The sequence below is a fragment of the Pinus tabuliformis genome, chromosome X, assembly GCF_031772625.1.
Source record: "Pinus tabuliformis cultivar Carrire ecotype Pingquan chromosome X, CPIR1, whole genome shotgun sequence".
NCBI classification, from domain to species: Eukaryota; Viridiplantae; Streptophyta; class Pinopsida; order Pinales; family Pinaceae; genus Pinus; species Pinus tabuliformis.
Genome location: NC_142308.1, coordinates 1,703,930,125 through 1,703,945,719, shown reverse-complemented (window position 1 = coordinate 1,703,945,719; position 15,595 = coordinate 1,703,930,125). Strand labels below are relative to the sequence as shown.

Genomic DNA, 15,595 nt, shown 5'->3' with positions numbered 1-15,595 from the left:
TCTCATTATCAGTTGGGTCAATTGGGATAGCCACTGTTCTCAAGGCGAAAGCCTTGATGCGATGTTTATCTAAAATGGACAGGATCCTGGCCTTCTGGACCACAAAGTTGGACGCCCTGTCCAGCCTATCCTGATCCCTCAGTCCATTCATGGCCATCTCTCTGCTCTTCCTTTCGACTCCTCCAAATCTCTAGGGAAGTTCTCTCTTCAACTCCCTCTGAGTCGCTACTTCTCGTCTGTAAGTTCTCTACTAGACTCCCTTTGAGTCTAGATTTCCCTCCTGGAAATCCTCCTGCCAACTGTCGAGTCGCACCTCTGATCTCCTATGCACCTGCAACACTGATTCGGATTCCTTGGCTAGAAATTTGCCTCGGTAGAGACACCCCCTACCTTGGTTTTGCCTGGTTAGGTATTGTTCTGTCTCGGCAGCAACAACACCCCACCAACTTCACTCCTCGCAATCTACCCTCAGCTTCGTATGCCCCAGCAACTAAAGGACTGAGCCTCTAAGCTCTGCGCAATCCCGCACTGCGTCAACCCTCCTGGTCTTTGCGTGAGCCTTTTCTTCCCTCCTTAGCCTCTGCGCTGGCCTCTCTTTGGCCCGGACTAATGACGCAATCCCTCTACGTCAACCCTTTTTCTGTCATTTTCTGCAAGGAACAGCTTCTATCACTCGGGAAAGTTGTTTTTGCTGCAAATGCTCTGCTTCAACTGATGCCTTCAGTTCTCCTGTGATCTGCAACCATGCTCTGATACCATGTCGAAATTTCTAAGTCTAACCGTTAGAAATTTTATCTATATTCTTCTGGTTTATTTCTTCTACTTGCTAATTACAAACAAGTTATTTAAACATATAAACATCGAAATAAACACAATACAGTCTCAACCATTTACAGATCAACAGTTGAATGAAATAGCAAACACACAAGTGACACCGTTATTTTTTGACAACTCGTCCCCGGAAAAACCCAACTTTGGCAAACCGGTGCAACAATTTTGAGGGTTATTTATTATGCAGTATATCCTTGAGTACAACTGGGTGCCAAACTAGCTCACCCAACAGAGAAAAATAACCAGCAGTAATACCTCTCTATTCGGAAGCAGATATTCAAAAATTTGCCCCACGAAACCCTCTCCAGCACAAATGAAGCATTGTGTCAACCCTCCTGGCCTCTGCGTTAGCCTCAAAACCCTCTGCATCATCCCTCAAAGGCACTGCGCAGCCTCTACGGCCTTCTGCGTCACTCTTGCTACCCTTTGCGTGGATGACACAAGCCCTCTGGCCTCTGCATTGTCTTAGCTAGCCTCTTTGTGGCCTGCTTTGGCTCTACGTCGGCCTCTTTGCCTCTGCGTTGGTCTCTCGGCAATATCTTTGCCTCTCTGACCAGTACTCACTACCCCTCACTGCAAACTAATCACTGATTCGACTTTTCTTAGCAAACCCCGCTCTAGAAAATCGAATGACTGATGATCTGGAATTTATCCAGGACAAAGAATTAGAGGTATTACAAACTCATGTGCATGGATGTGCCTATGTTACTTTATGCAATGGATCGATAAGATTGCGAAATACATAGACACTGAGGCAATTAGAGAAAACATAACAGGCAAACATGTAAACACAACAAGTTTAATAAGGAGTTCACCCAATGCTCCTGGGCTACGTCTCCTGGTCCAGCCTTCAGTGGTGGCCTCTCTATTATGTTTTCAAAGCAGAGCTTTTACAACAGTGAGCTCAATTCAAGTCTCACTAAACAGATAGAAATCAGTAGGATTGGACTTGGATTCCCCAAGTCTCTGGAGTACACAGACTCTCCTTACTAAAACTCGACCTCTCTTGGTCACAATGGTATGAGCCCAATCTGAGACTCATACATGACAGGCCTATGCCGAGGAGTTCGCTTGAACCTCTCAAGCCTTCTCTGGAGTACACAAACTCTCTGACTCTCTCTGGCTCGATGTTGCCTTTGGGTTAGCTCGGCTTCTTCTCTCTCTTCTCTGCTCTTAGCTTTCTACGTCTAACTAACTCTCCTCTATCACTGCCTGCCCTGTCTCTGTCAGTTCGTGGCTTTAAAGCCAATCTGTTCCTTGACTATTCGTTTCCGCTTCCCAGCTATCTAGGTTTCCTGCCTCTGTCCGTTCGAATTCCCCTGTTTTGCGTCATCATCACTGTGTAACGCCTCACAGGGAGGTGGCCACCTATTCTGCAATGGGTGAGTGTGTCAGGTTCCTTGGACACATTTGAACGGTCGTTATTTCCGTTTGCTCCAAGATCGCTTGCGAAACACGAATCTTTTGCCAACTCATCGTCCACGTCGGACTTCAAATCCCATGTAATCTTGCTTTATAACCTTGTCAAATCCGGTCATTTATCGAGACGTGCCTCTGTCATTGATCTGGGCCCCCCAAATCCTACGGTCGTTGTTCATATCGGATGGGTAAGTAGCATGACGTTTACCCGTCCGATGTAAGCAGTTTTCTCTCTTCCACCGACACGTGTCACTCAATGTGTGGCATCGGGCAGGGCTCAGTTGAAACTGCTTACCGCCTCGAGGCCTTCTGATATCCTGCTGGTTTTGTGGATTCCCGTTCTACGGAACCGAATTAATTACTTTTCCGCATTTCATAGTCATTTCAGGTCTGGGTGCTCGAGGCTTTCTTTCACTGAGGGGGACACCCTGCGATACGCGATTAATCGTGTATCGGAAACTACCCCCGTTTTTTGAATTAGCCTTTGGTTTTGCCAATTTGCGCCAGCGCGCGTTACCATGGGCCAACGGTCTGCGTGCTCGACCAAGGGTCCTCGTTGCTCCGCGCTGATCACAAATTGCAACTGTCACGAGGATTCCTTCTGATAGCTTGATCTTTCTAAGACTTGAATCTTTTTGGCATAATTTGAAAGAGTTTATGAAAACTTAGAGTGTTTAGGATCCAATTCGGATCACGGCCTTCCCACTGAAAAAGCTTTTGGACCACCAAAAGTTGGTTTTCAAGCATCAATCAAGTGAGGGTATAGATTCCTCGCTTGCCCAATTTCTATCCATTTCACACTGCTTGGTTTTGAACCTTTGAGTCCAATCTTGAGGTACTCAACATCCCCTCTGCGCGTGGTTCTCACCTTCTTGTCCAGAACTGTATCTTCCTGCAACTCATTAAGATATTCAGGCAACAGATCATCAATAAAAGGCAACTAACTCTGCTCTTCGGGATCTTCAATTAATGAAGGTTCAAATAGTCTCAAGTTGTCTGCATTAACAACTAAGTAGATGTGTATGTAGGCTGGTAAATCAAGGCGAAAAGCATTCTCACCAATTTTCTCAAGTATTTTGAAAGGTCCATACCTTATTGGCTTCAGCTTCTTACCTTCACCTTGCATTTTGTCTTTGTTGATATATAGCCAGACTTGATCACCAACTTGGAAATTATGCTCCATCCGATGCTTGTCATGCCTTGCCTTGTACTTGGCTTGGCTCTTTTCCAGCTATTCCTGTACTGCCTGGTGAATCTCTTGGATTTGTTCAATGAACTTGGTTGCCTTGTCCACATCATTGTGTCCATCAACTGCTATGTCTTTACCAAAGACAAAATCCAAGGGAGACCTTGGTGTGAAACCAAAACAGGTCTCAAAAGGAGATCTCTATGTAGAAGAATGTTTAGCTCGGTTGTAAGCATGCTGCACATAACATAAATGCTCATCCCAAAGCTTGGGATGCTTGCTGCAATTTCCTCTGAGCAACTGGATAACTGTCCTGTTGACCACTTCTGTCTGGGCATCTGTTTGCGGATGAAAAGTTGTGCTCTTTTTCAGTCTGGTGTCCATCAATTCCCACAAACTCGACCAGAATTTCCCAACAAATCAGGTATCTCGAACGGATATAATGGAAGTGGAAAATCCAAAATGAACCCATACATGTTGAAAGAATAACTCTGCAGTGTGTTCAGCTGTAATCTATTTGTTACAAGGTATTAAAATACACATTTCGCTGAACCTATCCACAACAACATATAAATAATCATGACCTTTCCTAGATTTAGGCAGTTCCCCAACAAAGTCCATGGAAATACTTTCCCAAGGATGAGAAGGAATTGGTAGTGGAGTGTACAAGCCTAGTTTTCTGTTACTGGGCTTGCTTTTAACAAACATGGTACACCCTCTTACATATCTAGAAATGTCTCATTCATTTTTGGCCAATAACAAAATCTTTGCAGCTGTGCAACTATTTTACCTACACCAAAGTGACCAGATATTAGAGAAGTGTGTGCTTCTCGAATTATCTTTACTCTTTCAGTTTGTGGAATGCATAGCTTCCCAAAATGATACAAGAGCTGGTCCTTAATATGATAATCCAATTCTCCTACTTGTTTGCCTTGACTTAAAGTTGCATATACATCTTTAAAATCTATATCTTGAGTATATTGTTCACTGTAGCTTTCATGCAATACTGAATTATGCATAAGTATAGTAGATGCATTTATGATTGGTCTGGACAACATGTCTGCAACTTTATTGTGTATGCCCTTTTTATATCTAATGACAAGATGAAAATGTTGTAGAAAACCCATCCACCTATAGTGTCTTGATTGCTGCAACTTAGTTTGGGAGTGTAAGTATTAAAGTGGTTGATGATCAGTGTGTATAACTGCCTCTTTGCCCATTAAGTAATGTTTCCATTGTTTCACACTCTGTACTAGTGCATACAATTTTTTATCATACGTGGGATAATTAACTACTGCCGAATTAAATGTCTCAAAATGATAACATAAGGGTTTACCGTGTTGCATCAACACTGCTCCCATGGCAAAGTCACTGGCATCTGTTTCAATCTCAAATGGTCTTTGAAGATCGGGCAGTGCTAGTACTGGTGCTGTATTAATCTTTTCTTTCAAGGTGTCGAAGGCTTTCTGTTGTTTGCCTCCCCACTGAAACACCTTGTTCAATCCTGTTAAAGCATGTAAGGGAGTTGCAATTAAGGAAAAGTTAGAAATAAACTTTCTCTAATATTGTGCTGCTCCTAGGAAGCTTCTAACTTCCGTAGCAGATTTGGGTTTAGGCCAATTTACAATGACTGCAACCTTAGAGGGATCTATCTTCAATTCACCACCCCTTGCTATGTGACCCAAATAATTCAAAGATGTTTTGCCAAATTCACATTTTGAGAGTTTAACATAAAGATTTTCTCTTTTCAAAACATCCAGAGTCTGTTTAACATGCTTTAAATGTTCTTCCCATGTTTTACTGAATATAAGAATGTCATCCAAATATACAATGACAAAATCATCAATAAAAGGTCTGAGTACATCATTCATTACTCTCATGAAAGTAGCAGGAGCATTAGTTAAGCCAAAAGGCATAACCAACCACTCATACAATCCCTGTTTTGTTTTGAAAGCAGTCTTCCATGCATCTTGCTCTGCAACTCTGACCTGATGGTATCCACTATGCAAGTCCAACTTGGAAAAATAAATAGCTTCTTTCAACTGATCTAATAGATCATCTATGCAAGGAAGAGGATAACGATTTTTTATCGTTATTTTATTCAGTGCTCGGTAATCAATGCACATTCTCCATGAGCCATCTTTTTTTCTCACCAAGACAATTGGAGACCCACATGGCGATGTGCTAGGTCTTATGAACCCTTTCTCGAGCAGCTCCTGTACCTGCTTCTTAATTTCTGCATTCTCTAAAGCAGACAACCTGTACGTTCCGATGTTAGGAACTTAGGCAATGGAGCATCTTGCTGCAAATATAATATCATGTACTATTTCCTTTTTGGGTGGCAAACCTTTAGGTTCTTGAAATAATATATCATATTCTGAAACAACTTTTCCTAAATCAGCTTGTTGTTTAGCATTATAGTCCTCAAATACATTGGCTTTATCAGGTTTCTTTTCCTTTACAACCATCAGTAAAAATTGTTTGCACAAATTTACAATTCTTTTCATCTGCCCTGAGTTTATGAGAGTATAATTATTCTTGAGCTTATGAGCTCTTACAATATATTCGATTCCATCTTTAACGAGTTGATACTTGTTCTCAGCTCTATAGAAAATAGCTTTTCTATCATACAAGTAAGGACTTCCTAAAACAATTCCGCATATATCCAAATGAACTATATCTAACTCAACCTCGTCTACAAATGCTGACCCAAAAGAAAACTTAAATTTACATTGTCTAGTCACTTGTAGTTTTGCTTTATCACATAACCAACCTAATGGATATGGTTTCTTGTGAGGTGTGGTTAGTAATCCCAACTTCTTTACAATTGCTTTAGAAATTAAATTTACTTGTGAGCCACTATCAAACAAAGTATCAATCTTTTGATGTTTGGAAATAACTCGAATATGAAAAAGCTCATGTCTTTTCCTCTCATTTTCTTCATTTTCAGTAGATTGTGCAGAATTACTAGTAGATGCTTCAGAATTTTTACCTTTTATACCTGTGGCTGCGATTGTTGTTTCATCCCCTAAGTCTGACCCCAAATCCTTTTGAATAGCTGCAGCAGTCTTCTTCTTTTTGCCCTCGTATTTCTTGGGTTTCAGCTTCGGATGCAGAATCCAGCAGTGTTCATCATCATGCCCATCCTTCTTGCAGTGGGTGCATGAAGGCTTGGTCTTTTGTACAGTATTTGTCTTCCTCTCTTTCCATTTGTTTTCTTTTCTCCTTATTCTTGCTTGCAGTGGGTTTTGATGATCCCCCAACTTCTGGGTTCACATTCTTTCCTCTAGCCTCTAGATGGGTAGCCTGAACAGATACCTCATCTATGCTAGTGGGATTAAACATGAGAATATTGTGCCTTAAGTAGCTATGTAGACCACCTATATACTTCAGTAGAGTTTCAAGTGAGTCTAAAGAAATTCCTAGAATCAAAGCTCTTTTCATAAATTCTTGGGTGTAACTTTGACCACTTTGCCCTTTTAATTGGCGAAGAGTTTGCCAGCTCATCATGGCTTGCTGCATATAGGCTAGTGGATAGAATTGTTTTTTTAATTGCAGAAACAAATTCACTCTAGACATAAAGAATCTTACCATGTTTCTTCAAGTTAGCTTGCGTCCTACCTTCCCACCATACCAAGGCAGTGCCTCCAAAGCATAGGCTGGCCAACTGAATCTTACTCTTGTCTGAATAAATGCCCTGCACTCTACAATACACATCAATCTGCCTAATCCAATTATCCAGCTTCTCTACATTCAACTCTCCATCATATATCGACAAATCAAATTTAACATCTAATTTAATCAAAGATGTTTTCTTTTTATTTTCAGGGCTATTAGGAGGTGTGAGAAATTTTTCTTCTTTCCCTTTGCCTTTAGAGTGGTCATGGAGGGGAGATTCTTCTACTCCTTTGTCTTGTTTGGAGTTTGATGAATCTTCATCTCTACCTTTCTTAAATTCCCTATACATTTCCTCCACCATGGCTTTCATGGTCAGAAAACCATCCATGAATTGGGAGTCTGATTCCAAGGGGTTTTCCTCTGACATTTTCCTCTTAGGGTAGACTCTTCCAATCTCAGGGTTAGCTTCAACCAACTCTCCTTCTCCTAATTTAAGCTTTGATCTAGTTAGCATTCAACAACAAAATCCAGCACAAGCTTGTCTAACTTTAATAACCTAGAGCTTTGATACCACTTGATCTGGAATTTATCCAGGACAAAGAATTAGAGGTATTACAAACTCATGTGCATGGATGTGCCTATGTTACTTTATGCAATGGATCGATAAGATTGTGAAATACATAGACACTGAGGCAGTTAGAGAAAACATAACAGGCAAACATGTAAACACAACAAGTTTAACAAGGAGTTCACCCAATGTTCATGGGCTACGTCTCCTGGTCCAGCCTTCAGTGGTGGCCTCTCTATTATGTTTTCAAAGCAGAGTTTTTACAACAGTGAGCTCAATTCAGGTTTCACTAAACAGATAGAAATCAGTAGGATTGGACTCGGATTCCCCAAGTCTCTGGAGTACACAGACTCTCCTTACTGAAACTCGACTTCTCTTGGTCACAGTTGTATGAGTCCAATCTGAGACTTCTACATGACAGGCCTATGCCGAGGAGTTCACTTGAACCTCTCAAGCCTTCGCTGGAGTACACAGACTCTCTGACTCTCTCTGGCTCTGTCTGGCTCGATGCTGCCTTTGGGTCAGCTCGGCTTCTTCTCTTTGTTCTCTACTCTTAGCTTTCTGCATCTAACTAACTCTCCTCTGTCACTGCATGCCCTGTCTCTGTCAGTTCGTGGCTTTAAAGCCAATCTGTTCCTTGACTGTTCGTTTCCGCTTCCCGACCATCTGGGTTTCCTGCCTCTGTCCATTCGAATTCCCCTGTTCTGCGTCATCATCACTGTCTAACGCCTCACGAGGAGGTAGCCACCTATTCTGCAACGGGTTGGTGTGTCAGGTTCCTTGGATACATTTGAACAGCCGTTATTTCCGTTTGCTCCAAGATCGCCCGCGAAACACGAATCTTTTGCCAACTCATCGTCCACGTCGGACTTCAAATCCCATGTAATCTTGCTTTATAACCTTGTCAGATCCGGTCATTTATCGGGACGCGCCTCAGCCATTGATCTGGGCCCCCCAAATCCTATGGTCGTCGTTCATATCGAACGGGTAAGTAGCATGACGTTTACCCATCCAATGTAAGCGGTTTTCTTTCTCTTTCGCCAGACGCGTGTCACTCAATGTGTGTCATCGGGCGAGGCTCGGTTGAAACTGCTTACCGCCTCGAGCCTTCTGATATCCTGCCAGTTTTGTGGAATCCCGCTCCACGAAACCGAATTAATTACTTTTCCGCATTTCATAGTCATTTCAGGTCCGGGCACTCGGGGCTTTCCTTCACTGAAGGGGACACCCTGCGATACGCGATTAGCGCTTTAGCCTCTGGTTTTGCCAATTTGCGCCAGTGCGCGTTACCATGGGTCAACGGTCTGCGCGCTCGACCGAGGGTCCTCGTTGCTCCGCGTTGATCACAAATTGCAACTGTCACGAGGATTCCTTGTGATAGCTTGATCTTTCTAAAACTTGAATCTTTTTGGCATAATTTGAAAGAGTTTATGAAAACTTAGAGAGTGTTTAGGATCCAATTCGAATCAATTGATCACTCTGGTGTATTCTCCGACTGATCACTTTGGTGTATTCTCCAACTGACACTCAAACCTCCTCTTATACTTTTCATGTTGGTCCTTCAACGGCCGAGATTCATTTCTAATCAACGACTAAGATTAGATTTGGCTTGATCCATGTCTTTTGGAACCTTCTAACCCAGTTTTATATTAATACCCATTCATATTTTATTTTTCCCAAGTTTAGACTTAGGAACTCCATTAAAAATATTAATTATTTTAATATCTCTCAAACCAGGTAGAATCTGCCCAAACAATGGAGATCTCATATGCTTTAGCCTCTCCACCAATTTTCATGGCTAGAGCACATCCAATGCTACCCCAAATCAACAATGCAAAGCTAGTGCAGAGGCAGTTTGGACGGCTCACTTGGAGCTGCAGTCAGAGCCTGGATTTCCCTGTGGGGTGAGGAAAATTCCTCACTAGATTTTTGCCAATATTTTTCTTTATAGGATTGCCAGATTTTGGCATCCAATTGTACTCAAAAAATTTCACTACTGCTCAATAATAAAACCCTCAGCTGCTGCACTAGTTTTCCCAAGTTGGTTTTTTTTGGGGACTTTTGTCCAAAAATAATTGTGTTATTTTTATGTGTGTGTGCTAGCATTTCTTCCAGCGTTATTCTTCCGCAGTTTTATTTGTGTATATTGCAGTGTGATTTATTCAGTGTTTGTCATAACAAACAGCAGATAAATTGTTAAATAAAATTAACAATTAGGAGATTAATTTTCAGCTGCTGCAATAGAATTCAGGATTTCGGAGTTTTCACACCTAGAAGATCTACTTAAGGAGGTTTCAGTACAATTCCAATTTATTTCACTCTCCATGTTTTCAGGAAGTTAGACCAGTGTTATTAAAATCTAGATTAAATCCCAATACAATCCCCAAATCGTAAGTTTTTCAACTAGGCATTTTCAATTTTACCGATTTTTTCAAAATTCTCCCCATTTTTCGAATTTTTCAATTTTCAGACCCTTGCCGATTTATTCCCAAGTACGACTTTTGCAACATTGAGTTAAACACAGTGGCAGATGATCTTTCAAAGGAGGGTCAGCAGGTTGAAGGAGTTGTGCATCTGGAGGATTCCTTAAATGGATTCCTATCCTTGTCATTTCAATCTGTTTTTCGACTTCTTGTCAATATTTTCTTTAGCTGTGTCTCATACAGATTATCTGTTTCAGTCTGGGAAGATTATAGGGTTTTATATAACTTTTGGGTCTGTATAAGACCAGGTGACTGAGTAAAATTTTGTCAAAGATCTCTATTAAGTGATCCTTTATATAGCTGAAGATATAGATCTTAGTCTGACGATGTTAAGCCAATATTTGTATGAACGACTAAACAGCACCGCAAAATAATTATCAAAGAGCCCAACAAGGACTATAACCACCTATTACTATCTGACATCACAACACCGGCAGGTGTACTATAGCTCAGTCTTTGATAAGAGTTGTAAATCATTTCACACTACTGAAATCAAGGATCATCTTTAAAAATTATGTCCAGATCTTTTAAAATTTTATGTTGTCATTCCCATAAAAATTGGACACAGCCCACATCTGTATCAGAACCTCATTCCCTTCCCCTATTTTCAAATCTCATCCCTGAAAATATAACAAAACATTACAGAATTTAATAAAATCTAGTAAATGCATGTGACATTAATATATTCATGTATTTTTTACTTGTTAAAAATAAGATATATTGTTTCCTAACACATTTTAGGACCATCATATTTATATGGAAAAAATGTATTCACTCTAACTATGCTGCAAAACACGCTAAGAATTTATCATTATCACCTGCTGATACAGCTGCTCGGCTCTAGCAATCATTCTTTTTCCGCGATACACACCCCAGAGAAATTTAGTAAATGTAAAGACCTATATGTCATGCACCAGGTCAATCCTCCAGTTAAAGAAAGGCTTCCAAAAAATGAGTATCTACGTTCAAAAATTATGAAAATTTGGGCAGCATTTATAATTTGAAAAGCATACCACTGGAGAAACTACAAACAAAAATAAGTAATGTTGGGAGATCCATTCTTGAGTACGACACTCAAATGGCTTATATCGTTCTGCCAACCAATCAGGACACTTGAATTCCTCCAACCTGTACAACATATGAAACTTATGAACTATGATTTTCTCTGATCAAAATAGTTAAATGTACATAACTTAGTAAATGTCCTTTATAATCAGTTAACTTAATCTTGACAGACAAACCCGTCAAATGTTGTCCTCGTCTCAAATGAGTTGTGTATGAACTCCATTGCCTTTTCTTCTACAAATGCAATCTCCTCATCAGTGTTCAGGCTGAGCTGCACCTTTAGCAGAAGTTGATGCGCTTCTCTTCTAAGGTCATTGCTGGGAAACTGAAATTTAAATATAGCTAGTTATTACTGGCTAAATGAAACCCTTTTATCAAGTCCTAAATGTGCATGCTTTCTCAATGATAACGTTCTTTCAGCCTGTCCTAATAGTGCTATTTCTGGATTAATCTTCATTTGAGATCTTGCCTGCTAAGAGATTAGACATGAACTCATAAAATTCAAGGAATCCAGTTGTGGAACCAGACCCAAAGTATCCCAGCTCCATTACACAATGATTGAGCATGCAGTCCACAAGCGAAGCCTTCGATCCAATCAGCCTGTATAACAATACAGAGTATAGAAGTCCTTCAATAAAGCATAACCCACTTTCAATTTTTCAACTAGTAAAAACAAAAGCACAAGGCACTCCTTGTAGATAAGCAGATCTAGCATACAACTTACAAGTTTTTGGGCTTTCTTCTCAAGCTCTCTGTTTTCATTACACAATCCGTGATACTTTTTGAACCCAGGAACACATTCCAATTTGCCTCCTGAACATCTACCATGCTCTGGACAAGGTATACAAGAATCTGCAAGATAAGAAGCATGAACAAGTTAATCACAAACAGAAGCACAAGAATAATCCTGAAAGGTCTACTGGTCATCATCTTGAGAAATATTGAGCAGACACCCCTAATTCAGCATTATCATTTACATGAACTTCCCTTATGCTTCTATTAAACTTGAGAATGATCCTCTCATTTTATTTCTTACTATAACTATATAGTTTGTGATAAAATCACACTGGGATGATATGGTCCAAATCACCAGAGCAGAAGGTACAAGGTAATAATTATCAATAACAAACATTGTAATGTGCCTCGCTGCAAGTGGCACACTACTAATACAAGTCAATGTTGCAAATATGAAATATATTGTTAGCAGATATATCAGCAACGGTGGGGAGAAGGCTAGGGTTTGAAGCGAGGAACGAAGGCAGGCGTAGGGGCTGAAAGCCCTAGCAGGTGGAGGCCATAGGGCCGGGATCATGACAGGGAGGCATATGGGAGGAAGACAGATGGCTGCAGCACAGTAGAGGATGTCAGAATTGGGTTTGCTGCAGGAGACAGGTGGATGCGGATGGCCGACGGGAACAGTTCCAGAACAGTGAAACCATAACCCATGTGCGACTTTAGAAAATGGAGGTTGGAAGGAAAACGGGGTTAAGTAGAAGTCTTAGCTGCGCTGCCACTCTCAGCCCGCAGCACGCAAATGGCGGAAGCTTGGTGAAGGGCGATTCATGCTCAGCAGTTACCAAGGAGTAGCCAGCAGTTACCAAGGTGCAGCCAGCTAGAAGATGGTCAACCCGAACGACACCATTGATCTAGACCCCGAACCTGGCGACATCCTGTTGGTATGGGGTCTGGAGGTCACAGATCAGAATATCAAGAGGTATATATGTCCAACTGGACAACATGGGAAGGAGAAACAAGGTTCGGAGGAGGCTTGGAAACAGAGGGAAACCCTAGGGCTGCTCGAGGACAGCCTAGGTCTATCGTTTCTGAACAGCCGGAAAGAATCCCCTTACATTCAGGAGAAGCAGTCTCAGACAGATTTCGAAGCGGAGGCAACTGGAAACCCACATGTAAGTTTCGAAAACCCCCATCCCCTTAGTCATTTCTACTCCAGAGGGTTAGAGGATGTAGTAATTAGCTACGGGCTGAGACGTAGTGAGAAATGCATCCTAGGCTTTGAGCAGGGAGTGGAGCAAGGTCAAGCCGAAGAGTTGCGCTTAAGCCTAGAACAGGAGGCGAAATTTCAAAATACCCTCAAACGTAGCCAGGCAAAACAACAAAACCAAGTCAAGGGCCGGTTTTGCGGGGATACTGAAATTAACAAAGGGTTTCGAGGAGGATGGGAAGGTTGTGGAGGGAGGTCTGAAAAAGGGAAAGGAAACAGATCTGGTCGAGACAGAGGAAAGAGGCGAAAGAGGAAAAACAAAAGGCGGGCCAGAAGGGGAGAGCGCATTTACTCAAGAAGAAAGGAGGGCCAAAACGCTCCAGGCAGCAACAGCAAATGTGGAAGTGACCACACAGAGCAGGGAGGAAGGGACATGACAGAGGCAAGCGGGGGAGAAGAGGAAAAGCCCAAAATAATCAAGAGAAAAGAATCAGCAGCAAACCTGGTCCTTGGCATGGATGTGAAAATTGACGAAGCTATGGAAGTCGTGGATCTAACTCTGGTAGGAAGGGCAAGAGGGAAAAAATAATCTGCTAACTTTATTCAGGAATGGGCTTCCCACCACTGGCAAGCGGCTCCGAATACAGCCTTTCAAATCTCAACGCTAGCAAAGGGTTGGTTTATGGTAAAATTTGAGAAAAAAGAAGCAGCGGATTGGGTGCTAGGAAGGAATTGGGCCTTTGGGAAGAACCCGATTCTAATCAAACAATGGAATCCATTGTTCGATGCACAGAGGGAACGAGTTGATGAACTTCCAGTATGGGTCCGCTTGCCAGGTCTCCCTCTGTTCCTCTGGGTTGAATCGGTCTTCAGGGCTATATGAAACCACCTCGGGAAATACATGAAAACAGACATGTCCTTTCTGCAATCCAGAGACCTGGGGATGGCTCACATCGGGCAGGGCTGGCAGAAGAAATTCAGCTGCAATACAAAGACTTCAAATATGTTCAACAACTAGATTATGAGCACTTGCCATTTCGCTGCCACAGATGTCACATTTATGGACACTTGGCAAAAGAATGCCCGATGGCATTCAGACGTCGAAGGAAGCAGAGGAAGGCAGAGGCAGGGGGGCAGTTGAGGAAGACCCAAAAGAAAAACTCTCCGGAAAAGGCATGGGGTAAGAACAGATGGACACAGACAGACCTCTGGAGGATCCAGTTGGAAGCATGGATGAGCAGAAAGAACCCATCTCAGGACATCAGTCATCTCAGCAGCTAGAAAGGAATGCACTGAACCAGGACATTGCAGCAGACATCGATGAGAGCCAATTAATCGACAAAGAGGGTACAGGTCTGGACTTAACCCTACCTTCTCTTACTCCTACTATTTCTTTAAGCCTGGTCCTTCCAGGCAACAGAACATTGTCATTCCTATTTCAAGTTCAGATAACATGCAAATTGAGAGTATAATCACATCTATTCCCAATCTAGATCTGAATCGTGAATATGTCAGAAGCAAGGATGTCTGTTCGAGAGATGAAACCCTCACTACATCAAACCCTTATAACCTCAGACCTCGAGAGAAAAAACCTCCCCCATGGGGGGTAGTGGGGGGAATTGACATGCAATCCACCCAGACAGGCGACCATAAGATGAGAGGGAGGAAAACAAACCTGTCGAAGGCTTAGTTAAGAGCTAAAATTGACATCGCAGATGGTAAGAAAATGTCTATTTCTGGGGTGCTTGGAGCAGCAAAACCCCCCCTGAAGGCTGAGGTCGATCAATGATCATCCTCTCCTGGAATTGCAGAGGTTTAGCCAGCAACCCTAAAAAGTTGGCCTTAAAAGAGGTAATCCAGATCTACAACCCGGACATCCTCCTTCTTCAAGAAACCTTGGGAGCAGGAGAAGAAGTCTCAAAATCTCTGACAAAAATCTTGCCCGGCTGGAGCATCCAGGCCTTGGATGCTAAAGGTCACTTTGGGGGCCTAGCTATGGGGTTAAAAGAAGGGAAATTCAAAGCCTTAAATATCTAGGGGATGGATCAGGTAATGGGGATGGAAGTCTACTCTCAAGATCTTTGCACTAACCTGTTGATTGTAAACATCTACGGGCCATGCCAGGGGAGAGCTCTCTTCTGGAAGACCCTACTCTCCAAATCTTTATTGAACAACCCGAATCTAGTAATTGGGGGAGACTTAAACTTCTCCATAGGCTCAGCCGAAACCTGGGGCCCCTCCGCCAGAGAAGATCAGTTATCAAACTTTTTTACCAATCTATTCAGAGAAAACAAGCTTCTGGACATAAACTTATTGAAGATTAGACCTACCTGGAGGAATAGGAGAATAGGGGAAGACCGTGTAGCAAAAAGGTTGGACCAATTCCTCCTTCGTGAGGAAGCAGCAGCAAAGATTCCAACCTTCTGCCAGTGGGTGGGCGAAGGGGGAACCTCAGATCATATGCCAATCTTGCTAGAACTGGC

General features: G+C 42.1%; 1 protein-coding gene across 6 annotated transcripts in view; it reads right to left on the bottom strand.

The window, feature by feature from the left end:
• LOC149146553 (inner nuclear membrane protein HEH2-like) overlaps positions 1-15,595 on the bottom strand; it is a 272,963-nt gene that overhangs the window by 210,000 nt on the left and 47,368 nt on the right. For all 6 annotated transcript variants that reach the window (XM_089449459.1, XM_089449460.1, XM_089449457.1 and 3 more), the window contains exons 2-6: positions 11,895-12,022; positions 11,699-11,770; positions 11,347-11,495; positions 11,119-11,233; positions 10,924-11,004 (exon numbers count right to left, since the gene is read on the bottom strand). In XM_089449459.1, coding sequence (XP_089305585.1) covers positions 10,924-11,004; positions 11,119-11,233; positions 11,347-11,495; positions 11,699-11,770; positions 11,895-12,022 — 545 coding nt within the window. The remainder of the gene's footprint in view (positions 1-10,923; positions 11,005-11,118; positions 11,234-11,346; positions 11,496-11,698; positions 11,771-11,894; positions 12,023-15,595) is intronic.